This window comes from Akebia trifoliata, chromosome 2, assembly GCF_017979445.1.
Source record: "Akebia trifoliata isolate Shusen 1 chromosome 2, ASM1797944v1, whole genome shotgun sequence".
Lineage (NCBI taxonomy): Eukaryota > Viridiplantae > Streptophyta > Magnoliopsida > Ranunculales > Lardizabalaceae > Akebia > Akebia trifoliata.
In genome coordinates this window covers 17,531,965-17,558,822 of record NC_141376.1, presented here as the reverse complement: position 1 = coordinate 17,558,822, position 26,858 = coordinate 17,531,965, and the positions used below count along the sequence as shown (strand labels likewise).

At 36.3% G+C, this 26,858-nt stretch overlaps 1 protein-coding gene across 2 annotated transcripts in view; it reads left to right on the top strand.

The window, feature by feature from the left end:
* Positions 1-397: 397 nt before the first annotated feature.
* MEI1 (transcription coactivator) overlaps positions 398-26,858 on the top strand; it is a 40,237-nt gene continuing 13,776 nt past the window's right edge. Inside the window, exons 1-15 of one of the 2 annotated variants that reach the window (XM_086431905.1) lie at positions 398-696; positions 775-817; positions 940-1,064; positions 1,869-1,976; positions 5,093-5,237; positions 5,351-5,442; positions 8,492-8,585; positions 8,730-9,177; positions 15,986-16,128; positions 16,295-16,653; positions 17,804-17,971; positions 22,272-22,562; positions 23,150-23,533; positions 23,627-23,671; positions 23,759-23,844. In XM_086431905.1, coding sequence (XP_086288031.1) covers positions 514-696; positions 775-817; positions 940-1,064; positions 1,869-1,976; positions 5,093-5,237; positions 5,351-5,442; positions 8,492-8,585; positions 8,730-9,177; positions 15,986-16,128; positions 16,295-16,653; positions 17,804-17,971; positions 22,272-22,562; positions 23,150-23,533; positions 23,627-23,671; positions 23,759-23,844 — 2,714 coding nt within the window. In that variant the 5' untranslated portion in view covers positions 398-513. Of the gene's footprint in view, positions 697-774; positions 818-939; positions 1,065-1,868; positions 1,977-5,092; positions 5,238-5,333; positions 5,443-8,491; positions 8,586-8,729; positions 9,178-15,985; positions 16,129-16,294; positions 16,654-17,803; positions 17,972-22,271; positions 22,563-23,149; positions 23,534-23,626; positions 23,672-23,758; positions 23,845-26,858 lie in introns of those variants that run through there. The other variant, XM_086431906.1, reaches the window with a different exon arrangement.

Sequence of the window (26,858 nt, the reverse complement as noted above, 5' to 3'; positions counted from 1 at the left end):
ATGGCATATTCAATCGATTCCCTGATGATATGGACAAGTTCAAGAATCGTAGATCTGTACGTCTTAGTATACATGATTCCCTTGGGATATACTTTTTTTATGAGGAAGTGCAATCATGTATCCTGAGACATATAAATTTACGATTTCTCGAATGTGTCAAGTTTGGGAGTCGATTGAGTATGCCACCTGACAAGTCATACTAACCGGACTCTTAATAATTTTAGAGAGTTACTATTGTCACACCAACTTTGATAAAGCCACACCAACTGTTAGCAATTCTTTACTGATTTCAATAGGAATAGGAATTGATGTGGCATTAGTAAAGTTGGCGTGGCAATAGTGGCTCTCTAATTTTAACTTTAATTTTTGGGTTGTAAAATAAAATTTTAAACGTAGAAAGAACACATGCAAGAATCGAAGCAACCAAAGTCCTAATCCTGATTTCCAGTTCTTCCTCAGTGATGCTGAATCCCTAAAATAGGGATCAAAATAACAAATTGATTGATTCAGAGAATGAAGATGATAACCAAGTCGTTCAATGGAGCGAACGTGTTCCTGTCTCGGAACCTTGTCCCACCTGAAATCTTCGACACCCTTCACGACGCTGTCAAACAGAACGGAGCAGAGGTCTTCCTCTGTTGCGATCCCTCTCGATCCGCTCCCAACGATTTTCACATCATCTCCTCACCCGAACATGTAAGAATTCAATCAAATTTTTTTTTTTTTTTCATTCGATCCTCCAATCGGATTATAACCTAATTATGTAATTAACAGGAGAAATTTGAGGATCTTAAAGCAAAAGGCTGTAATTTGCTTGGTAAGTGTTCGATGTTTTGTTGCTGTTGTATTGCATTTGAAGTTCAAATTCAAAATTAATTAAAAATAATTTGTTTGTTGTAAAAGAGTTGATTTTATAATGCATTTTCAATCGGTCCGCAGGTCCTCAATGTGTACTCTCTTGTGCAAAAGAAAATAGAATTTTGCCTAAACGACAAGGTTTCACTTGTTGCCTTGCAATGGATGGGGTTAAAGTACTTGCGTCCGGCTTCGAAAAGGAGGAAAAGGTAAATTTTTATGTGATTTATGTATTTGAAAGAGTGTATGCAATATGAATTGCAATAAAAGATGTATTATTCCATGAATTCTTGTTTCTTTCTTGTTGTTGATAATAATTGTGACAACAGCACACTTGTGCTTGTTATAAATAATAGGGAACTAATTACAAAATGCACATGACCAATATAAACCTCAATACCTGACAAGCTATGCAAAATTATAAAAAAAATATTAATTTCTCACAATGAAATAAAACAAACGAGACACTCAATATTATTTAGAATTATTATAAAAAAATTGGTCCAAGGTGGCTGCTGGAGTATCTTGTGAACAGAACAAATAGTCAAAAATGTATTTGTTCATTGGAGTCTTGGCGTGGCTAACATTAGTAAACTCTCTCATTATCTGATTCTTTGTATCCTTTGTATCCTTTGTATCCTTTCTGAAAATAACTTAGTTGGGTCATTTGTGGTTTTAATTGTTTTGCCAATCAAATTTGGAGAGTTCTGGTCCTTTATTTATATGGCATTGCCTATGCTGGAAGGTTTTCATGTATGTTGCTTGCATGCTTATATGTAATAATAATGTTCTTTTAGAATTAAGCATATTTTAATTGTGATACATCATACATGTATGCTGGAAACGCATTATGTTGCAGAGTCATGGATTGAAGCTGTTGCTTTTTTTCTAAGCTTTAGTATCAGTAATCAGTTCAACTCCCTATTTTTTGCAATTGAAATTGATTTATTTATTTATTATTATTATTATTATATTTTTACTGTTGATCCATTACCATTGTTAATGTTTTGCAGATTAAGATTGAAAAGTTAGTGAGTGCAATGGGAGGAGTTTTTCAAAATAGGGCGTCACTGGATGTTAACTTTGTCATTGTAAAGAATGTTTTGGCTGCAAAGTACAAGGTACAATCACTTGAAGATTGTTTACTTTTCAGTTTCCCATTTGATTCTTTTGTTTTGTCACTTTTTTATGCATTTAAAAGAAGAAAGGCTTTACTGACCAACCTGCTTATAATAATTAAACTGGTTACCATACAATTGTTTCCTCACTGGCAAGATACCGTGGTGAAGGTATTTATTTCTGCAATTTTTCTAGACATATTTATCCTCAATATCTAATGATTGTTTTGAACCGTCTCAATTAATTATGTCATGGTGTTTCGGTATGAATACTAAGTTGTGTTGTGCATTAAACAGGCCAGTATGTAAATTGCCCAAGTGTTACTAAGACCTAGCCTAAAACATTATATTCCTCTTTTTGATTTAGATTTAGCGTTGATCAAAGGGCACAAGTAGGACCACGATGTTTTCCTCCTCAATCTATTCTTCAGACCTTGCTTATATCCCATTCATCGACTTCTTTAGAGCATACCATCCCTACAAAATTACTCTTTGATTCATTTAACAACTGTAGTGACAAAGTCAGGGTTCAGGAATGATTCGGCAAGGGAAAGCCTTGGAAAAAAGTCAATAAAGTCGAGAAAATGTTAGATAAATTAAAAATAAAACAATCTTTTTTGTATAAAAAAATATTTGTTTTGATAAATTAAATGATAAAATAACACTTAAAAAATTCTAAAAATAAAAATAATTAGTATCTTTTCTTCAAAAAACCGTCGATAAAAATCACGATCAATCATTTTTTTAGATCATCGTTTATTTCAAAAACTCGACACTTTCTAGAAAAAAATCGTCATTTAATTGGCAATTATTGAAATAGTGATTTAATCACGATTTTTAAAACACTGATTTTTGTCACTATGCTACAAACGCCTGGTTTTCCACTGTTACAAATTATTCATCTGGATCTTCTACGATAACTAAGCTTTGATACGAGTTTGTGCTATGGTTCTCATATCATTAGTTGATTGTTCTTTGTTACCTGCTAAACTGGTTGACGAACTCCTCTTGTACCTCAAGTTGAAAAGGCTGAAACGGGTTTGGGTCACCCAATCTGGGTTGGTTCATTCCCCTAATCCAATTTTCAGAAACTTCAGGGTATTTAACTTCATAAGGAATCATTTCCATACTTGGCTCTTACATAATCTCCTCACTTTTCTTTCCGGTATTGGAGAGCTAGAGTCACTTGATTTGGTAACATTTATTTTTTGGGTAGTGTGGGGTTCTCCCTTCAAAGCTTCTAAGTGTATTTTGTGGAGTCTGCTTCCCTTTGCCATTTGTTGGGGGCTTTGGAAGGAAAGAAATAGAAGAACTTTTGAGGGAAAGGAACATCAAATTTTGGATCTCATCTTATATGTCCAAGGGCTTTTGTTTGTTTGGGGGTAAGGTATTTAAAGAATTTAAAGGGATCTTTTTTAATGATTTTGTAGTAAGGTGGGAGATTGTTTGTAACTTAGAGGTGGCCTAAAAGGTTTTTCTATTTTCTTCTTTGATAAGTTGTAATTCTAGGGGTCATCTTGACCTCACTTTTTTATCTTTTTAATAAAATCTTTAACTAATCAAAATAATTTTTGGCTAACTTAGTAGGTAGCCAATTTTAGAAACATGAATCCATCCTTCAATCTGAGAATTAATATAGCAACCTGTTCCCTTTACTTCATATGTCTTTCCATATAAGGACTTCCTGATCCAACAACCGGCATCTCCCCAACCTCCGTGACCGTATTACTTTGATTTTTCAAGATATTTTCAGAGCTTCTCCATCAACTACTACAGATTTTTTCTTAATATTCCACTCCATCTTGGTTGGTCGATGAGAATTTTTTGGGCGCTCTTCAACAATGTGATCAAATGTCTCAGACACCTCTTACATGAGCGTGGACTCCTTCATCACCCCCCAACGTAATAGACTTTGGATATCACAATCAGTATCAATCTCCACACATATTCTAACATAGGTTTGGTGAGCATGTTTACTGGTAATATCGGCTTGTACAATGGAGCATCAACAACACTCCCAAATTGCAAAATGCAATACCGACTGACAATCTTCATGGAGGCTAAAGTTAAAAAGAAAAAGAAATCATTTAATGACATTACCTCCAATGTCTCTTTGATCTTCCAATCTTCATCACTGTGTCCTGCAGCCCCTGGTAATATGGCCTCTTCCGTAGTAGGTATCCAACCAGTGAACACTCCCATCTCTCATTTTTCTTCTCCCATATCGATCTTGGGATTTATATCGCATCTTTCTTACTCAATTCTGGAAATGCAAGTACTTCTCTGTTCTTTTTATCCCCAGGAGAAAATTAGTTATGCCACAAAAGTCCAGAAGAACTGGCTGCCATAGCTTCCCACCCACTCCTTCCCTCAATCCAGCAGATGAAGAGTTGCATCAGAATAAGGTGTTGGGAAAATGAGATTTTTATTGCAGGGGCATATGGTAATGGTACTAACTTGATTTTAAGGAATGAGGATAATGTGTGATTATGCTTTTGTGTCCCATTTGTGTACTGAACACTTTCGAGTGCAACACAGTGGAAGTGAATAACTTCGTTTCACTTGCACACACGATATACAAGGTTGGTTTTTTGACCGACTACTTAGAATTCCTCTGCAAACACAAAACATTCACTTCAGTGGTTTTGTCAGTTCGTTCCTGACTTGTAATGTTAGGCAGCTTTCTCCGTCATGTATTCTGATCGTTTGTGTCATCACTTGCTAGAACTTAGGCCTCATAAGGTTTTGATGTTTTATCCACAATCAGTTTTCCTAGTTTTTTTTTCCTTCTTTACACTCAACTGCAAACGAAGATATTTTATTTTCTCTATCATGCTGTACAGGGTTTTGACAAGTTAGATGGTTTGTATTTCAATTGGCAACTTAATATTTGTTAGGAAGTAGTTTTTTGTTCCCAATCTCTATTTTTTTTTCATGTTTTTGTTCCTTAAGCTGGTGTTGATTATTGTTTAATCATTATAGCTGAAGTAGGTGTTTAATTACTTATGTTATTGCTATGTTTTTTTTTTCTTTTCCTTTCTTCCTTTTTTTCTTTCATTTCATTTTGAAGAGATATGATTACTGGTTAACCTGGATCTCATTCTTTCTTTTGTTTGCAGTGGGCTTTGACCATTCTCAAGAAACCAATTGTCACCAACAGCTGGTTAAGTCAATGCTGGAGTGAGCACCGTGTTGTGCCTCACGAACCATACAGGGTTCTTCCTTTTTCTGGATTGACCATATGTGCTACCAGAATTTCAGCAGGTTGACACTATTGAGTTACTTAGTTTCTGTTTCTGGTGATATTGACTATATTCTGCTGCTGCTTAAATTGATGTATTCCTGTTTAATGGGACTAAGGTCTTCATTCCACTCAGATGTACGAAAGGAGATGGAAAAGCTTATCCTACAGAACGGTGGGCAATATTCTGCCGATCTGACCAAGAAGTGCACACATTTAGTTTCTGATATATCCTTCTCTTACAGTTTATTCTGTTCTCTTTTGAGTACCCTTGTAGGTTTTGATTTATTTCATATGCATATTTTTGTTTAGCCATTTAAAATAATATAATAAAACTAGCCAAATTTAGTTAAATTTGTTGGTTTGATAACTTGGAGAAGCAATATTTTTATTGTTCATGACTGAAACTAAAATAAATGAGAACTGCTTAAAAGAATGCATATCCCCATTTTTCCTGCATATGCTCATTTTTTGGGAGGTTGATAAGTGAAAAATGATCACTACTCAAAGGTTGGTGAGGCTCAAGTAACAAACTTGTAGGGGTCGAAAATCGCTCCTCAAGTCGTGTATTTTGGAGTTGTTCTTAGCCAAAAATCCTTTTTTCTCTGTATCTATTTTTAATAAATGTAACCTATATTAATCTCTCAAATGTATAAGTACAGCTGATCTAGGGATCAGTCATGCATTTAGATTAATTTTTTTGTTGTTGTTATTTTTTAGATTTTTAATTTGTAAGAAACCCAATAATTTGAGGAAAGCTTCAATTTCCTTTCATTTTACCCTAAACATGCACATTTAGGGTCATAGCTAAATTTGTCTACGAAAACTCAGTGTTGTAATCGGATTTTATCTACTTAAATGGCATTATTATTTTTTTCCTGTCTGACAATTGCTTGATGAAAAGGTAGAGGTTACTCAGGTTATTGTTTTGAACATCAAGGTTCCATTTATTTTTTAGCCAAGTCATTTAAGGAGTGCAGGGGTTTGTTTTTTGAGGATTGTCTATCTAGATGGTGCCAATATCGTCAAAATCTAATTGGATCATAAAATCTTAAGCACTGGGATTGGATTCAAACCAAAATTCAAATTGTTGGATCATAGGATTCAAAAAGATTTTCATAATTAGTTGAGAATAAAACATGTATAATATTCAAAAATACCAGAATATGTCTAGTCTAAATCGTTCATATTTCATCACATGAAAATTTATTTTATGTTTTCTGGTGGCTATATATAGCGTGCAATGTACTGCCAAATATTGACATGTATACCAAAAGCTTTTCAGAAGAAGAAAGAAAAGATCACAAGAACAAAAAACAAAAAAGCTTCTTCTGACATGGTCTATTCTTCTAGGGATTCTTAGTATTTTTTTTTAAAGTTTTTATATGCAACTCAAGAAGAAAGAATCCTAGGTTTATTTGTTAAAGGGCTCCATACTCTCTTCTATTATGGATACTTGGTTTCCAAAGAAAGAAGAAAAGAAAGCTAGGTGATCATAGAAGCTGTCGAAGTTGTAATACAAAGCAAGGTTACACTGTATCTCCTCCAAAAACCATAACAAATTTGAGTCCTAAGATCCATGATCGTTTCACATCTGAATCGTACAATTCATCCCTAAAATATGATTCATGCATGAATTCAATCCACTTTTTTCTATGATTCCAATCCTAAATTCTTGGATTTTAACTACATTGGACAGTGCACCAATCAGGGGTAAATGGGTAATTAGTGTCTTTAGTTGTGTTCTTGTTTGTTTCTTTGTTTTTAGGAGGTAGGTCTTCTCGACCTTTTACGTTCCGGTCATTATTTATTGCCCCTAATATAATCTTTGATTCTATATTGATAAAAAAAAATTGCCTCTCAAATTCCAAGTCTTTCATCTGCTTGCAACTAATGTTTGGAGCACCATTCCTCTTGCATAAATTATTCCATTTGGTTGTTTTTTGTTTGTGTTAGGATTTAGGGAGCGAACCTATTGTCGCAGCGGAGATCCAATCCTTGAGTCGTGTCACGTTGAGTCAATCGCCGGAGATCGGAAGTCCAAAAAAACCCGTCACGTTGATGCTTCTAGAGCGGTCGCTGTTTCCACGCCTTAAACCCTATGGTCTTTTGATAGAAACCCAGAAAAATAACTTAGAGAGAAGAAATTCTGTTTTTGGAGAATCTGATATTCTGTAGTGTTTTTGTTCTATGTTTCACATCCCAATATCTCATCTATTTATAGAGATAAATAATAGAAAAGGGATTGCAGTCTCCTAACCTAATAGATATTCAACCTTATTAGGACTTTGACTCCAAGAGGAGTCCTAATACGTGATAAATATAGACTGGGTCCACATGGACGCCCAAAACAACCATCAATTTGTAAAATCATTTTTCAATAATGTCGGAGCATTTTACCCATGTTCTGGCCGATGGTCTGACATAGCTGGTTCTCTCTTAAAGACATCTATTTCTCTTGGCTTGTCCACTGTGAAAGACCTTCTCAAGGGTCTAGCTGAGATTCAAGCTATTTCAGGAGACAATTGGAGGTCTGAGTGGATAACCGCAGAAGTCTCACATCAAAGAGAAGGGAAACAGACTACTCCAGTTGTCAGAGTAGAACTACACTTTTAGCCACATAACAGGCCAGGAAGCATCTTGAGTTTTGCTAAAAATCCTCTCAATTTTATTTATGTGTGTGTATGTCTGTTTTGTATGTCTTTTCTTCTACAATCTGATTCCTGCATACCAATGAGAGGTCTGTTTGTAACTTTTGTACGCAGGTCCTGTCTTCTGTGGCCTCCTTTAGTGTGTAACTAAAAAAAACTGTTTGACCTATGTTAAGATATTGATAAGTTTTATACTTAATCTGAATGGGCAACCAGAACAGAGATCTGTACTTGTTCTCTGAGGGCTGTGTAATTTTATTAAGACTCAGATTGAGTTTGCTAAGTTGAATCTTGGAGATAATAGTCGCTGGTGTTCCCTGCCTGAAAAGGGTGGTGGGGGCTGCGCTTCTAACTATCTTCAAGAAGTATTCATTCTTCTCTAAGCTAGATTAATTAATTATTATTCACTCAAATTTTTTTTCTGTGGCCATATTATTTTATTTCTCACAACATTTACTCCGTTTATATTTTTTAAACCTCATAGACTGGTATTATAGTCTCATTGCCATTTCAAGGAGATTCATGATTGAAATCCAACAATTACTTGTTCACATGATAGTTGTGGCTACTCTCCTGTTACATGTTGCTTTAATTTCAGTACAATTGGTGTCCTTGACATGCAGTACGCCCCCGAAGGTGACAAATATAAAGTTGCCCGGAAATGGGGACACATTCATATTGTTACTCAGAAATGGGTTGATCAGTCAATTGCTAGAAGAGGTAATGCTTGTATTTACTAGTATGCATTAATTACAAATGTGGTTGCAGATGACTTCATAACACCTTAATTTCTTTCTTCTTTTTTTTTTTTGAGAGGAGGTCCTTAACATAACATTGACTGATGATCTATTCTTTTATATATAGCTTGTCTAGATGAGGAGTCCTATCCCATTCAAGGAGCTTCTGTTTCTTCAAACGGTATCATAAAAGGTGGTCTAAAGGGACAGCATAGCCAAGATAAGGGCAACACATCACAATCTATTCCATCCTCAATGATTGCAGATTTAGAAGCAACCATGTCTCAGAACATGTCTTCTACATTTTCTGATTCCACCATCTTCACAAAGGATGAGGGGAGTGAAGCACCTGCCTTTGAACCTGGAGATGAAATTAAGTTTGATGGTTGTGTTGCCGATGACTCTCAGACTGAAGATAATGATTTGTACTTGTCGGAATGCAGAATTTTACTTGTTGGCTTCCAGGCTTCTGAAATGCGTAAACTAGTCAATATGGTGCGTAAAGGTGGAGGTTCTCGGTATATGCATTTCGGAGAAAAGTTGACACACATTGTTGTGGGTACTCCCACAGAGAAGTATGCCTCTCTGCCTTAATGCTAATAGCAAGCGTTATGGTTACATTTTGAAGAGATTTCTTGGTTTCTGTTTGATGCTTACTTTGCAAAATTTGTGTGTCAAAGATGCTTATACATGTATTGGAGATATTGTGAAGCGTGTTAACACTAAATCATCATCAACATCTATTCATTGTCCCAATTATTCGGACTGGCTACATGAATCTTATTTTGCAATTCAACTCTATTTAGAGCCCAATATTCACAATGTACGTGTCTTCTGATATTATCTTACTACCTCCGTCCATATCATTTTTGGCCTTCCTCTTACCAAACTAAAGCCATTAATTTGCATGAAACCTCTCCTCATTGATGATATTATTGGTCCTCGATGTAAATGACTAAACCATGTTAACTAACTACCCTTTATTTATAAAATTTCAGGGCTATTTTAAACTTCCTCGCATTGTCTTTCCTAGTCTTACTACTCATCCATTTTTGCTATGCGAGTTAAACATATTTCTTGATTGCTTCATAAAACCATGGCTGCTCTAATTGTTATCTTATAATTTTTTTTTTCCCTTTTAGTTCTAATACTCTGAAGTGTTCCTCCATTTTATGCACTTGTAGGGGATTATTTTTGGTTTACTAATACTTTATTTCTTATTGTACATATGAAACTTTGTGATTTTATCTATGTTCTCTTTTCAATAATTTTTTCTATACATAAAAATGTTAGTGTATATATATTTACTAGATGAGCATGTTAGTGGTGATTACACACACACACACACACACTCACACTCACTTACTCACATTATGTATTTTTTTTTATAGATAAAGATAATTTTATTAATCCATCAAAAGAAATGAAGGTCGAGAAGACCTACCTAGAAAAGAATTTGAGAATAATTGTATGAAGTCTCTTTGTGAGAGCTTGCCAGGAATTTATATTAATTACAAATGTCAAATTACAGAAAGGTCCTTATAAATAAGAATTACATAAAAGACTATCACTACTAAGTAATTAAGACTAGAAAGCAATTATAGCAACAAAATAAATTATTTCCAATACTCCCCCTCAAGTTAGGGAGAATATATCAACTAAACCCAGCTTTACAAGGTGAGAATTAGTGATAAACGGACCGACAGACTTCGTAAGTATATCGGTAAGCTGATCTGTGGAAGGAACGAAGACTGTTTGAAGGTCACCAGATCGAATTTTCTCCTTGAGAAAGTGAATATCAACCTCAATATGCTTAGTTCTTTCATGAAGAACGGAGTTAGAAGCAAGCATTATAGTAGACTTGTTATCACAGAGCAGAGTAGAAGAACTAAAAACAGGAAAATCCAACTCTGTCAACAAAGACCGAAGCCAAATTATTTCACATGTACCAAGGGCCATAGAATGGTACTCAACTTCGGTAGAAGAACGAAATACCACATTCTGTTTCTTACTTTTCCACGAGATAAGATTATTACCATAAAAGATACAAAAATCAGAAGTAGATCTCCTATCTGTAAGAGAGCCAGCATAATCAGCATCTGTAAAATAAGAAAAATGCGACTGAGCAGTGGAAGAGTAGGAAAACCTAAAATCAGGATGCGACTTCAAGTAAGAAGAATGCAATAAACTGCATCAAGATGAGATGTTCATGGAGTATGCATGAACTGGGTAACCACACTGATTACAAAGGACAAGTCCGATTTAATGTTAGATAAATCAGACGGCCTACAAGTCTTTGATAAGAAGAGGGGTCTGATAAAAGATCACTAGAATCAGCTTGAAGATGATGATTCCATAGGAGAGAAAGTAGGACGACAATCAAACATCCCAGTGTCCTGAAGAAGATCCAATGTGTATTTACGCTGAGATAGTGATATACCACGGCGAGAGCGAGTCACTTCTATCCCCAAGTAATACTTGAGTGGACCTAAGTCTTTAACCTCAAAAACACGACATAATAACGTTTTAACCTTGTCAATCCATTGTGCATCATCTCTGGTCATAATGATATCCTCCACATTGATCAAAACATTGGTGCAACGACCATCCACTCCTTGACAAACAAAGCAAGTATGATCTGAGTGACATCTAGAAAACTCCATAGAAAGAATAACCTCAGAAAAACGCTGAAACCAGGCTTGCGGGGACTGCTTTAGTCCAGACAAAGACTTAAGAAGGCGGCATACCTTCCCAGAATACTCCCCTTGAAGATGAAATCCTGGAAGAGGGTCATATAAATAACCTCAGTCAAATCACCATTCAGAAAGGCATTCTTCACATCAAGTTTGTGAAGTGGCCAGGAGTTACACGCAACTAGGGAGATAAGAAGGCGAATAGTGGAGAGTTTGGCGACATGAGCGAACGTGACACCAAAATCTTTTCCTGGGGTCTGGGTAAATCCCTTAGCAACTAGTCGTGCCTTATACCAATTAACAGTACCATCTGCGAGATATTTCACTGTGAAAATCCATTTACAACTAACAGTCCACGCCCTAGACGGAAGAGAAACAAGTTCCTAGGTATTATTGGTTTGCAAAACATCAATTTCAGCAGTCATAGCTTTTGTCCATTGAGGGTCTCTTAATGCTTCTGAGACAGATCGATGAACTCGAATAGAACCAATTGCGGCAAGGTAGGCCTGATAAGAGGAAGAAAGATCTTGATAGGAAATAAACTGGACAATAGGATGATCAGTAACACACTCCCGCTTATCTTTGTGAAGGGCAATAGGTAAGTGAAAGTCAGAAATAGACGGAATAAGAACATGTATATGTGTGGAGGTAGAAGAGGGTATATCTGAATCCAAGGAGGAGGTTGGCAAGGGTGTAGAGGAGTGAGTGCGACGAGTGTAGACCTGAAACGACGGCGAAGACGGAGGAAAAATTAGAGAAGGTAACATAATATGAAACGAGTTCTACAAAGTAGATGTAGCATGATAGTATGGAACATTTTCAAAGAAGGTAACATCAAGAGTGTAGATGACACGCTGAGAAACTGGATCATAACACTGATACCCCTTGAGGAGTAACACAAAAAAATGCATCGTTGTCATCCAATTTTGTACGATTGGGGGTCTTGTCCTGAACGAAACACGTGCACCCACATACTCGAGGTGTAATAGGGAAGAGAATGCTATCAGATTGAAGGACATAAAGGGGCACTGCCGCTCTAAGGTGCAACTTGGAACGCGATTAAGTAGAAAAGTTGCAGTTAGGATTGCCATATTCCAAAATGCCTTTAGAACATGCATTCCGCGAAAAAGACAGCGGACAATGTTTATGAGGTGGCGGTTTTTGCGTTCCGCCACCCCATTCTGTTCAGGAGTATAAGGACAAGTCAACTGGTGAAGCATACCATTCTCATGAAGATGGGAGCGAATACCATCAGATATATATATATTCTCCCCTATTATCAGACCTAAGAGATTTCACAGTGATATTGTACTAAGTCTAAATCATTTTAAGAAAATTAACAAAAATTGGGAGTACCTCAGAACGTGAACACATTGGATAAACCCAAGTGCAACGAGAGTAGTCATCTGTAAATGTAACATAATAACGATGACCATTAAAGGCAGTAACAGGGGAAGGCCTTCACATATCAGAATGAACTAAATCAAATATTGCATTAAATCAATGCATACGAGGAATATAAGAAGTACGTGTGTGTTTAGAAAGTTTACACACAGAGCATTGAAATTTATGTACACTACAAGCAATTTTTAAAGTAGGAAATAAAGAATACAAGTGTTGAAAATTGGCATGTCCTAAGCGAGCATGTCATAAATCTAGAGTCTGTGATGTAAAAATGTGGCTGCCAGATGATGGAAGCACAAAAGAAACCAGAGCAGCAGTAGGCTGAGATCTAAACACGTACAGCCCATCCCTCTCATACCCCTTGCCAAAAATCCTCTTTGAAGTCAAGTTCTGAAAAATGCAATGAGTAGGGAAAAATGTAACTGAGTAATTATGAGATTTAGTAATACTGCTAACAAACAAAAGATTAAGAGATAGGTGAGGGACATGAAACACAGAATCTAGAGAAATCCTAGAGGATAAAGGGACGATACCCTTGCTATGGATAGGTATAAGAGATCCATCAACAAGGCGAATCTCTTTATCGGTGGTGGAAAAAATAGAAGTAAAGTGACTAGACTCATCGGTCATGTGATCAGAGGCACTAGAATCAATAACCCATGTCAGAGGAGTAGATCTAAGCTGAGTGACATTGAATGCAAAGGATGTACCTGGAGGCATAATACCTGAGGCCGCAGTCGAAGAGGTTTTAGTGTGAGCTTGAAGCTGATCCCGGACAATAGTGGCAATCTGAGTCTGTAGCTGTTGCAAGTCAATCATACCAAGTGAATAAGGATTAGTAGATGAGGACTCCACTGTAGCAGCACGAGGAGCAGTCTGTCCCAAAGATTATTAGATGAGAATAGAGCTGAAAGCAGTGAGCCTTCTCATGACCAGTCTTCCCACAATGATTGCAAGTAAGGCCACTCCTTTTACCACGACCACAACTACCACAACCACGATTCCCTGATCTAGGGTACAGTGGTTGGAGAAACTTGAGTAGGTAGCTAAGGCCATCTGATCTGTAGTTGGAGTAGAAAGAATGTCAGGGACCTGAGTCTGAGGAGGAGGAATACGGCGACGACGCTTATCACAGTCAATGGTCGCAAATATTTCAAATAAAGAAGGTAAAGGAGTGGTGTTGAGGATCTGTGTGCAAAGTGCTTCAAATTTTGGACGTATACCCATAAGAAACTAGTAGGTTTGATGTAGAGCAATCCGCTTGACAACATAATCGACTGCCTCTGAAAACAATTCAGCAGTAGACTCATAGTAAAAAAGTTCTTTCCATCGTGACTGAAGGTATCCAAAGTAATTGGCTATACTCTGAGTCCCTTGGGTAGCCTGGGCAATGTCTTAATAAAGTTCACAAATCCTCGAGTCATTCCTGAAATGTGCGTATGTTCGAGTAAGAGTTGACTATAAAGATGGAACTGTCTCATGGTATATGAACATGGTATAAATGCGCTACTCCATGGAGTTAAACGGCCACATAAGGATAGTGCAATTGTCGATCTCCCATGATTCAAATTTAGGATCACTAAGAGGTGGTTTAGTAACAGTCTCAAAGAGCCATCCAGATTTCCCTCTGCTACTGAGAAAGAAACGCACAAATCGAGACCATGATTGAAAGTTCCGACCATCAAGAAGAGCAGTGGTAATACGTTGAGCTAAGAAGGTAGACCCAAGTACTGAAGCGGAATGTGTAATTCCTTGTTCTGAAGACATTATTTGGTTTGAAGGGAGATCTGAAGAAGAAATTGACACCCTCGATGCAATCGCAAAGCACAGACAACAATCCTACTACTGTTGGCAACTCACACAATAAATTGGAGCAGCCCAAATAGTAGGGCAATGTCCAAATTGCTGTTGAACTCTATTACAACCTGCTGTTGAACTCTATTACAACCTGCTGTGTAATCGTAAAACTCAAAAAAAGGGCTAATTACTGTCGAACTCCTCCACAAGGTCCAACAGATCTATTTTAGGACCAAAACGAAGCACCCACTGCTGTCGCTTGCTGATCTAGATGATCTGAGGCTGTCGCAAGACCAAATCGAAGCATTTACTACTATTGTACTCCTCCACAAGGTCCAACAGGCTTGTATCGTAGAACCAAAATGAAGTTATTAGGGCTGTAGGGTTGTCGTAGGACCAAAACGAAGCAGCTGCGACTGTCGTAGAGCCAAACCGAAGGTGATAGGGCTGTTGCAAAGTTAATCAGAGGTAGCTATGACTATCGTAGAACCAAAACGATGCAGCTAGTACTATCGCAGAAACAAAACGAAGTTATTAGGGTTGTTGTAGAACCAAAACGAAGCATCTACGATTGTCGCAGAACTGAAACGAAGGTGTTAGGGCCGTCGCAGAGTTATTAGGACCAAAAAGAAATAGTAACTTCTGTCGTCTTGTTCCAGGTTGTCGCAGGATTTGATAACAGTGGCTATAGCACCAAAAACAACCACTAATGTAGCTCAGTTGCTATGCACACAAAAAAAAAAGGGCAATTCTTGTTACGAAGAGACAAACCCTAACATAGGGTAGAAACACAACGCATTATTGCAGCATGTGATAAAATGAAAATAAAAAATTGAAAGACCCCTGAAGGGGAGAAGGTCGAATGAGATTGACTCTAGGTTAGAGTTTCGCGAGTAAAGAGAAGAAAGAGAGGAAGGAGAAAATTCCTTGGTTCTGATACAAAGAAGAATTTGAGAATAATTGTATCAAGTCTCTTTGTGAGAGCTTGGCAGGAATTTATATTAATTACAAAGGTCAAATTACAGAAAGATCCTTATAAATAAGAATTACATAAAAGATTATCACTACTAAGTAATTAAGACTAGAAAGCAATTATAGCAACAAACTAAATTATTTCCAATACCTGGAACGCAGAAAGAAAGAAAAAAAGAATAAAGAACGACACAAAACCAAAAAAAAAGACACCAAATCACTCTGCATCTCATTGTCCCTCCTTCCACATTATGTCCTACCTGAACAAAAGATCTTCAAAGAACACACCCTGAACTCCTTAAAGACTTTGCACCAAAAATACAAAATACCAAAAATACTGATGATAACCTCCTGAATGGGGTGCTCCTTCCCTCAAAAGCCTAGATATTCCTCTCTTTTCAAATGCCCCAACATTCAAAAGAAGGGGTTAAAACACCATAGGATAGTGCTCATGTTGGAGGGCTAGAAACTACATTCATATTTGTTACATGACTAAGTTAATTTTCTCTGTGCCCAGTGAAAAGAAGGAGGTACGGCAGCATGCAGCTTTGGGTGTCATTTATGTGGTTAGAACCATCTGGCTGGAAGATTGTGATCGGGAAAAGAAAGAAATTCCTGTGTCCCAAAGACATATTGCTTCTGATCTACTTTTTCCGAAAGGTGTGCAGTTACTTCTGTTTTGAATTGTTTTTTCTGCAAGCAAGTATTATGCGTGTAGAAATATATTTTTATGTGGTTTAAATAACTTGAAAAGTTGGGTTGGAAATAACAAGCTTGTAACATGTATGTTTGAAATGGGTTTCTTATGGGTGTCTTGATTGTGTAGATCCTGTATCCTTTAAAGCAGCAGTAATTGGCATTTCTGGTTTAAATCAAGGGAAAAGTTCCGTTGCAGCCTCTACCATGCCAACTAGTCAGGTAAGGACGGATATGACCTTTGAAGTAGGGATGTCCATGGAGAAAACCAGAGAAAGAAAAGAGACAATAAATCTGGAAGGAGGTGACCATGTGGACGAAGCTGCAAAATCTGTTCAGCAGGGTCTGTTTTCTTCACTAAATGGTGAACTAAACAGGCAAAAGAAATCGTACCCTAACTTTGACACTAGGAATGTCCAAAATCAAAGCTCATCAAATATTTTCAAGGGACTACTATTTCGCTTTTCAAGTTCTTTTCCTGAAGATAGGGTAAGTTTGTGAACTTTAAAGTTGATTTTATTCCATTTAACCACCGTGTTGAGCTCAAGTTCTGCATAATTTTTTTCATGGGTGAAATATATATTATATTAAGTAAAGAGAAGGGAAAAAGCTCGATATACATAGACAGAGCTAGACTTGAGGGAAATGCACTCGCACACCTCAAATGGAAGAAGTTTCCATGCAAAACTCTAAAGTGGTTTAAATAGAGTATAGATTCTTGTCCATTCCTCAGTATAGCTGACTCCATTGCTTAAAATGTTTTAAATAACTTTGGAAAAGAGAGCTCAAGTGTAACTATTGCAGTTGTTAAGAAAGGATCCTTTAGTTCTGTGAGGGAGCTCTTACAAGGGAACTCTCATGATACTTATTTCACCTTTAAATTTTGCGATCAATCAAAGTTAAAAAAAATGATCTGTGTAGAATACTCGTGAATAAGCTAGATTAGGGGTGTAAAAGTGTCTGGAAGTTTAAAGTTGATATTTTTCCCTATTTAACCACTATCAAGGTAAAGGTGAGGGAGAAAAGAGTAATCACTCCAAAGAGGGATCAAAGAGTGGGTACACGGAGTCTAAAGGCAAAGGTAAGGTGCTCAAATGCTCCCCCTGATCGATTGAGAGAGGGGAGCGAGAGCGGGCTCAACCCAATAAAATAAAGAAAAGGCAAAAAAAAAAAAAAAGAAAAAAAAAAAAGCCAAGATACACTTATGGAGCAAAACTCCATGTGAGATGGATTCACTCACCATGAATATAAGAGGCTTCCATGTGATCCTTCCCATTTTGTGAGAACGCCTTTGTATACCATCCCTCAAAGAACTACTCATAACATGCCAAATGATTCAGATATTGAAGCTATATGCTTTTTTAGATCGACTTGGAGTTATCTTGAATTGATGTTAACTTGAATTTTGACCAAAAAATGGTGAGATCAAATCAGAATTTTGTAGCATTGTTGTAGACGATAACATCTTTCTTTTTGGTTGTAAACTAACCAATCCCAAACTTTTAGGAAAAGGCTTTGAAAGATGATAAATCTTTTTGGTTGCAAATCCTTCTTCCCAGTTCTTTAACCTGACGAGGTTATTATCTATATGCCTTTTTTTTCATTTTATTGAATCTAACTGGTTCATATTTGTGGACAGAGGGCTGAAATTGTTGAATGGATTAACCAAGGGGAAGGAGCAATCGTGGATGAACAGAGCAAGCAGAATGTGCAGTTCACCATTGAGTGTCATGGTCTGGTGCGGGGGCATGCTAATGTTTCTCAGACTACCATTGTTTCTACTCACTGGATTAGGTCTTGTTTAGAGGTAGACTTTATGCTGGTACACGAATTCATTTTCTTATCTTTAACCTTGACTACTATAGTTTTCGTTTTCCCTATGATGCAATTCATCGGTTTTAATTATAAGCTGCTGAAGCTTAGTCCATTAGTTGGTTCTTTTCTTGGAAACTCTAATGACTTACTCTGTTATACTGAAATTATAAACTGCTAAACTTTCTGCTTACTAGTTGGTTAGTTTGTTGGAAAGACCCTTTCTTTTTTACTTTTCCATTTCGTATCAAAATATTGATTAGTAATAATAATCCGCCTTGCAAAGCTTTTCGGCCATTTGCTTCGATTTGCATGTCCTTACAAAACATGATTCCTTCTTTTGTTTTTAGTCTTTTTTATACTGTGTATTTGAATGGGTTTACGTTAATTGGAGGAATGAAACACTCGAATGCTCCTTTCTTTTTCTAGTTCCATTGCTGTCACACAATTTTAGGAAACCTAAACATTTAGTTTATTCTGACTTGCTTCGTGTGTGATGCTATTCATCGTCATCAAAGCCTTGGCCTGAAAGTTTGGGGTCAATTGAGTGAATCTTGTTTCTCAATTCAACTATCATGGGTGTAAATTTTACAGTGTTCATATCTGCTGTCACTGCCTCAATCCATTTATTTTAGGTCTTCCTACTCTTCTCAATAAACTTTTCCTTAGTTTATCATCTATTGGGCCTACTACTACATCTATTTAAACTCTATACAAAACGTCTCTTGCAGCTGATGAACAGTGACTTTTGTTTTGCAATTTCTTTACCACCACCTGTTAGTCAGCAATTTTCTTTTATTATCTTTATATCTCTCAACTAATATTTAAATTGCAAAATGATCCTTAAAATACATGTGCGTTTGCACATGCCCCCTACTAGTTTTCCTAAATGCTTCCATTTCTAGTTTTTCAACTCATCCTTGTCAACATCCTCATCTTTGCTACCCTCGATCTATGCACTATATATATGTGGGTGGGTGGGTGGGTAGTGGGGGACCAGGTTCAAGGGCCATATACAAAACCAAGCATTGTGCCAAACATTTTTCAATATATGGGTTAGAAGTTTCAGAATGGGCTGAGTTTTTGTGAGGATGATCTCTATGGTGAGGAGATCATCATCATTCCTCGTAAAAAATCAGCCCATTCTAAAACTTCTAACCCCAGTTTACAACTTGGAGAATTGTGAACTGTCCAATTTTTTTGAACCACTTTGATGGGGTTAGAAGTTTCGGAATGATCTGATTTTTGGTTAGGATGATCTCCTCTCTCTAGATATCATCCTCATAAAAAATCAGCCCATTCCGAAACTTCTAACCCATATATTGAAAAATGTTTGGTTTTGTATATGGCCCTTAAACTTCCCTTCCATATTATTAGGAATAATCTAGTGTTATTTTAGAAATAATCTAGTGACTTTGTTTTTGAGTTGGTTTTGGAAGATTTCATGGGCAAGATTGAAAACTGAACTTAAGCTTTCAAGCACCGCCCGTCCTCAAACGGACGGACAAACAGAAGTTGTGAACCGTACTCTTGGCAACTTGATTCGGTGCCTTTCCGGTGACAAACCAAAACAATGGGACTTGACACTTGCACAAGCTGAATTCGTTTATAATTCAGTTCGTAATTGACGTAGTGGAAGCATGTGAATCAATAGATTCGATAGGTTGAGTTCAATGGAATACTCTAAATCAATTTGAATCAGTAGATTCAATTGATAAATAAACAGTGGCTTGAAAGAAAATAAAGCATAAAACTAAAAAGTAATTAAAAGAGAAAAGATAATTAAATTGATTATTATTTATTTTCGGATTTGGAGCTCCTTATATAAATAATTCCATCATAACAATTTATAATCTTACTAAAATACTAAAAATTAACATTCCTAACATATTATAACATAATACTAACTTTCTAATTTTATTAGACCTCAAATTGGACACTTCTAAACACTTTTAATTATAGCCTAAATAATAATAAAGAATTTAAAACAAATTAGAAATTAACAAGGAATTATACTAATAACATGACAATGAAATAGAAATCCTACTAAAACTAGAAATAAAAATAAAACCTAATAGAATTAGAAAATTACTTAGAGCTGTAAATATCTTACATCAGTCATGGTCTCGATTTGTGTGCCTTTATCTAGGTAGTAGAGGGAAATTTGGATGGTTCTTTGGCACCGTTACTAAACCACCCCTTACTAATTCAAAATTTGAATAATGGGAGATTGACAATTGCACTATCCTTGGGTGGCTATTCAACTCCATGGAGCAACACATCTATACCATGTTCATGTACCATGAGACTGTCTCATCTTTGTGGTCCGCACTTATTCAGACATATGCAAATGTCAAGAATGACTCGAGGATTTATGAGCTCTATCGAGACATTGCTCAGGCTACCCACGGGACTCAAAGTGTAGCAGATTAATTTGGATTTCTTCAATCACGTTGGGAGGAACTTTCTCATTATGAGTTTATGGCTGAATTGTTTTCAGAAGCAGCGGATTATGTGGTTAAGAGGATTGCTCGACATCAGACTTACCAATATCTTATGGGTCTATGACCCGAGTTTGAGGCCCTTTAGACACAGATCCTCATCACCACTCTTTTGAAAATGTTCCCTACTTTAGTGCTACATCTACTTTGCAGGACCTGTCTCCTATAGTGTTGTCTTTTCCAGTTTTTTCTCCATCTTTGTCGACGCTTAAAGTTTATACCCGTCGCCCTCGCCTTCCTCTACTTTTGCCATCCTCCTACTTGGATTTAGGTATATCTTCTCCTACCTCTACACATATACCTGTCTGTATCCCTCCTATTTCTGACTCTCACTTGCCTATTGCCATTCGCAAAGGTAAGCGGGGCTGTGTGACTGATCATCTTATTGTGTAGTTTGTTTTCTATTAGGGTCTTTCTTGTTTTTATCAGGTCTATCTTGCAGTCATTGATTCTATTCGCATTCATCGGTTTGTATTAGAGGCTTTGCTAGAGACTTAGTAGACTAGAGCTATGACTGTTGAGATGGATGCTTTGCAGAAAAATAATACCTGGGAGCTTGTTACCCTTCCGTCTGGGGTGTGGACCGTTGGTTGTAAATGAGTCTTCATTGTGAAATATCTCGTCGATGGGACTGTTGATTGGTACAAGCACACCTAGTTGCTAAGGGGTTTACACAACATTTAGCTCCACAAAGCATAGTCAATCATATTGTTGTCTTGTAAATTTTCCTTTGAGTTTGATTACAATGTCTCGGTTGCATAGCACTTCAAAAGTACACCTCCACTTTAACCATTCAGCTCTAATTATATAGACAAGATCATCCTTAATCTCTTTGTCCCTATGGATAATAGAACCAATGTAACTAGAATGATTTCTTCGACATGTTTATGGGCTTTTTCAATTTCTACTGGCCCTTCCTCTCTATGGATATCGGTGTATTGATAATCAGCAATAGTGATTCATGTAGTTTATCTCTACAAAATGACTCATGGAGCATTATCTATGAATTTGTGGGTAGGTTCCATTTATATGCTCAACTACCACTATCTATGAATCCTTGGAAATTAATCGATTGCCCTTATGAAAAGCAAAGAAATATTTTTACTTTTTGTAAGAAACCAAAGGGCACTAACAATCAGATCTTGAACACAATTTGAACCATATAGTTGTGTGGTGAACTATCTAACAAGTTTCACTTGTTTAATTGTGCACCAAAGGTGTGACACTAAAATAATAACTCAAATAATCGAAATTCTGAAAAACTTCATAATCTGAAATCTGCAAACTATTCTGAATATAATCCAAAATTATCTTTATAATTTATCTGATTTAGCTCAATCCCATATCCAAATATCCCTGATTGGGTTCCCTTAACTCTTTAAGATACTATGTTACATAGCATAAAAGGCTCATCACTCATCAGCTCACATGCTTCATCTTCTCACGCATGTGCCTTAATCGAATAATCCTGTTATCTTGTAAAACTTGGATGAAAATTAAAGTGATCCACACATATATTTCAATATTTTGACAAATATTTAGTGAGATGAATTTGATGTCAACTTTGAAACTGATGATTTTCTTTTCTTTTTATATCAGTTAAAGTTAAGCTTTTATATAATCTTTTTGTCATCACTTTAATTATCTTTCTAATCGACGGTCCATATTTGAGTGGTAAACATGGATAATATCATTCCTATACTAATTCTCCTGAAATAATGATTCGGTTTTGCTGTGAACACCACATAAAATTGACAAATTCTAATTTGTTTGGGACTGGGATTTACTTCGCAGGGTGGATGCATGCCAGATGTTGGCAGTCATATTATCTACTCACCTCTTCCCTGCCGGATTCCTTTACCTGGGTTTGGAGGTTTGCGGTTTTGTGTCTCGCAGTATGAAGAGAAAGATAGGCTATTATTAAGAAATCTGTGCTTTGTTTTAGGAGCTAAATTCACTGAAAAATTGAGTAAAAGGGTCACCCATTTGATATGTAAGTTTACGAGCGGACCAAAGTATGAGGCTGCCTGTAAATGGGGAATACAATCAGTTACCTCTGAGTGGATTTCTGAATGCATAAGACAGGTAAATCTCTGATCTTTCTCTTGGCCGTTTAACTTGCTCCTGTTATCACATTATCCTGTTTTTCAGAGCAGTAAGAATTTAGGGCTTAAAACAGGTCGGGTTCGCGCCGTACCTGAGTATATCAATATCCAGATCCAATTTTTTTATTCAGATCCATATTTGAATCCGACTCGGATCTTGTTGGCTAAAACCATATTGATTTCACTAAATCCAGATCCGACCTGGCCAAAATACTTGATTCGAGTTGGATAATTTCTGACCGTTCAACATTTTTGCTATATTTCTTTTCTAATTGTTAAATTATTATATTTTACTATTATAATTCATTTATTTTATAATAATTCATGTTATATTAAAGTAGTAGATAAAAGATATTTTGAAAAACATAAAAATATAATTTTCAAAGCAATATGTCATTTGGATATATGGATGGATCCATATCCAACCCATATTTTTATTTGGATCTACTCCAATGGTCCAAACCCGCTAAATTCGGATTCGGATCACTCGGATTTTGGATAAATTCCGACTCATTTTATGCCCTAGGTAAGATACCATCTGTGCATCTCATCAATACTCTATTACAGGATAGAATTGTTTCTATTGATCCATTTCGGCCAAAAGATGTTACTGCTAAAGATCAAGAAGCAGGATTATGCACAATGAGCCAATATCCTACGCAAGCTGCCCGGATGGTATCTGGAGATGGTCCATCTCAGTTATCAAGTCAAACCCAAGGCTTGACAAAAGAGCCAACTCATAATATTGGTGATAGTAGTTCCAATAAAAGGGCAAAGCTCGTGAAAGAAGACAACAGCAGGGGTTTGCTCCCGGCCGAAGTTCCTGAGGACGTTTCAACCTGCAAAATGGATTCCATGAGAAACATTATATTAGAAGATGTTGGGGATGTTTCTCATGCTGTTCCTGATGTAGCTGCTGCTATTGAGGACTTGTTAGCACAATCAAATAAGGTACTAAACAACAGTTATTCTTTTTTTTTTATAACAAAATTTTGCGACTTTTATCTGTTGAACTTTTTATTTTTCTGGTTTATGATGTTTAAGATTCAAGACATGGTGACACCAGGGAGGACTGCACCCGATAAAAGTGTATCCTTAAGATGGTTTTATACTTCATTTATGATGTTTAATGTTATGGACATATGGATCAGTTGGTCTTTGACAGTAGCTATGCAGATTTTCTCACCTGATCGTTTGATGCTTGGTCAAGATCGTTTAGACTCTCACTCTGCATTTGAAATTTCTAAGCATTGGCAAAGCAGGTAGTTTTTTCTTTCACTTAATTGACATTGCCTTGATTCAAATGACTAGGTTCCTATCAATGGATTTGATCCTTTTAGAAAAATAATTAAATATGAGCACCTAAGCTGCCAAGTTTAGTGAAAAATAACTGAAAATTATGCACTTGCACTTGCAATCCAAATATACAATATCAGTGGAAAATCTAATAATAAGGAAACAACAAAGGGTTATGGCTCTCTCTGGAAGCTTAGAAATTATATATGTGGATTTTTTTCCTGAAAAATATTTACTTAAAAAAACATTTCTATTGTTTTGAAAATTCATTGAATATTCCATTATTGTTGAAATATTTTTTTAAGGAAAAAAAAATCTCTAAGCTTCCATACATGACCCTAGTTACATAAAAATCTAACAATTTGATCACCAAAACGTTTGCAATTAGAAGTACGACTATATGATCTATTGATGTAGTCCAAGTTAACTAGTTGTTGGAGTGAGTTAGTTAATTGTTTGTTATTTCAGTTAGTAACAACCTGAAATAGTTAGTTGTTGGAGTTAGTTAGTTAGTTGTTATGTTTCTATTTTGCCTATAAATAGGCCATCAAATGTAGTTGTAAATCAGTTTTTAGTTGGATAAATAGGTTCGAGAGAGATTTTTCTACTTCCAACTTAACTTCTCAACTTCTCTTGAAGTTCTCACACAAATTAGTCTAAATTTTCAAATCTGATTGCATCATTTGGCATCAGAGAAAATGAAATCTAATTTTAAATCTGTGAAAAATTGCAGATCTTTCAGATCTGTTTTCCATTTGAGATTTGGTGAATATTGCAAATTTTCATATCCATTTTGGATTTCAGATCTGAAAATTTTGGTGTTCGACGATTGAAGTTGTGCCATCAGGTATTATTAAAAATGAATTGACAACCACTAGGACGAAATCAACGTGGTCGTGGACACGCCATTGCTGCTATTAATCTTAAAGGAAATGGGGCAGCACAACGTCCTAAACCGCAAGATGAGATGAAACATCTTCGAAGTCAAGTTGAGGCTTTAATTAAGATGGTTCAATGCCTTCAACCTCCAATGAAACAACCTTGAAGGCTATAAGCACCTCCAACTTCGGAAATCCTTTTGGGATGAATCGGAATAGGAATTTTCAATTGGTGAATAATTCCAAGGTAGATCTACAGAAATTTCAAGTTATGCTCGATTCGGAAGAATTTTTTGATTAGCTTAGTACTCTTGAATAAGTTTTTGAGTATTATGAGATTTCCGAGGAGCGGAAAGTGAAATTAGTTGCCATCAAGTTCAAAGGAAGGGCCTCCGCATGGTGGGAACAATTGCAAGTGAGTCGAGTTCGAAAAGGTAGAGGAAAGTTCAAGGATTGGTGCAAGATGACGAAGAAGCTCAAGGAGCAATTTGTTCATTTCAATTACATGCAAATCATATATAACAATCTTTGACAACATGGGTGTGTGGGTGAATACACCAAGGAGTTCTATCAATTCGTAACAAAAGTTGATTTGAACGAAACTGAAGAACAAATGGTTGCAAGGTATCTTAGTTGTTTGAAGCCTTTTATTCAAGATATTCTTAGTCTACAAAATTTGTGGACTGTTTTGAAAGCCTTGTTGGTGGAAAAACAACAAACTAGGAGTATGCGAAGGTATTAACAACTCGTCAAGAAACAAAGTTTATTCTTAATGCACCTAATCAATCCATACAAATCGATTTGGGGTTGGAAATTAGTTCCAAGGTGGAAACTTCAAATGCCACAATGTGGTGAGTTCGGACACAAGTCTTCAGATTGTAGGAAGGCAAATGGTCCTTGCAATTAAGACACTTTTATTGAAGGAAATGGTGGAATCAGAACCAAATGAAGAGCTACCCATTTATGATCAACATCCCAATGAGAAAAATTGGTGGAGATCTTGATGAAGAAGAGGGACTAGTACTCATGATGAAAAAGACTCTTCTTATTCATAAGTATGAAAATGAAGAAGATTGGTTGAAAACCAATATCTTTTCTACCACTTGTAATATTGGTGGAAGAGTGTGTAACTTGATCATTGATGGAGGGAGTTGTGAGAATGTGGTGTCACAAGAGGTGATTGATAAATTGAACCTTGTTAAAGGAGAAATCATATTGGGCTTCTTGGGCCCAGCTCACACTTAAGTTTCTTGCTCCTTAAGTGTTTCTTTATTTGCTTCTTTTCTATATTTGCCTAGTTTCTTTATTTGCTTGGATTTCCTAGTTGTTAGTTTCCTTTTGTAACATGGTGAACATCTACAAATATAACCGAGTAGATCAACCTAGATATATGGCTAGTTGACTCTCTCTCTTTTTTCTCTTTTCTATTCTTATATGGTATCAAAGCACTAACTCTGTAAGCCTAAAGTTCTGCTCTTCTTTTTTGATTTGTTTTTTCTCTTCCTTTCTTCCCTTCCTTTTTTTTTACTGGTTCAATCTCCCTGTAGAACGGCTACTGCAGCCTATGCTTTAGGAAGCTGTTGCAGGCCTTCTTTTTGTTCTCTCTACTATGGTTCAGGGTCCCATGAAACCCATGCTCTATTGATAACAACCAAAAAAAAGGAGGGATAACTTCTTGTTCTATTAGGGTTGCGATTATTCTTAAATCCTTGAGAGATTTGAATTTATCTAGTATTATTCTCAAACCTTTGATCCTAGTTTTTAAGGGCTACCCCTTGTAGTAGGAGCTCAGATTACTACTATCAAGCTCAAGACTCCAACTACTTGCTGTGGTCTCAATCTATGAGGGTATTTCTGGGTGCAAAAGGGAAATTGATATTCCTAACTGATGATCCTCCAATACCTATTGACAAAAATTATGAAGATTGGCAATGTAACAACTTTCTTGTCATGAAATGGTTGTGGAACAACATGGAGCGATCTGTTTCTATCAATTTTATGTTCTTGGATGCTGCGAAGCAAATCTGGGACTCAATCAAGGAGATGGATTCATAGGATCAGAACGTCTCTCGTATTTATCAACTTTTTAAGCAAGGGGAAAG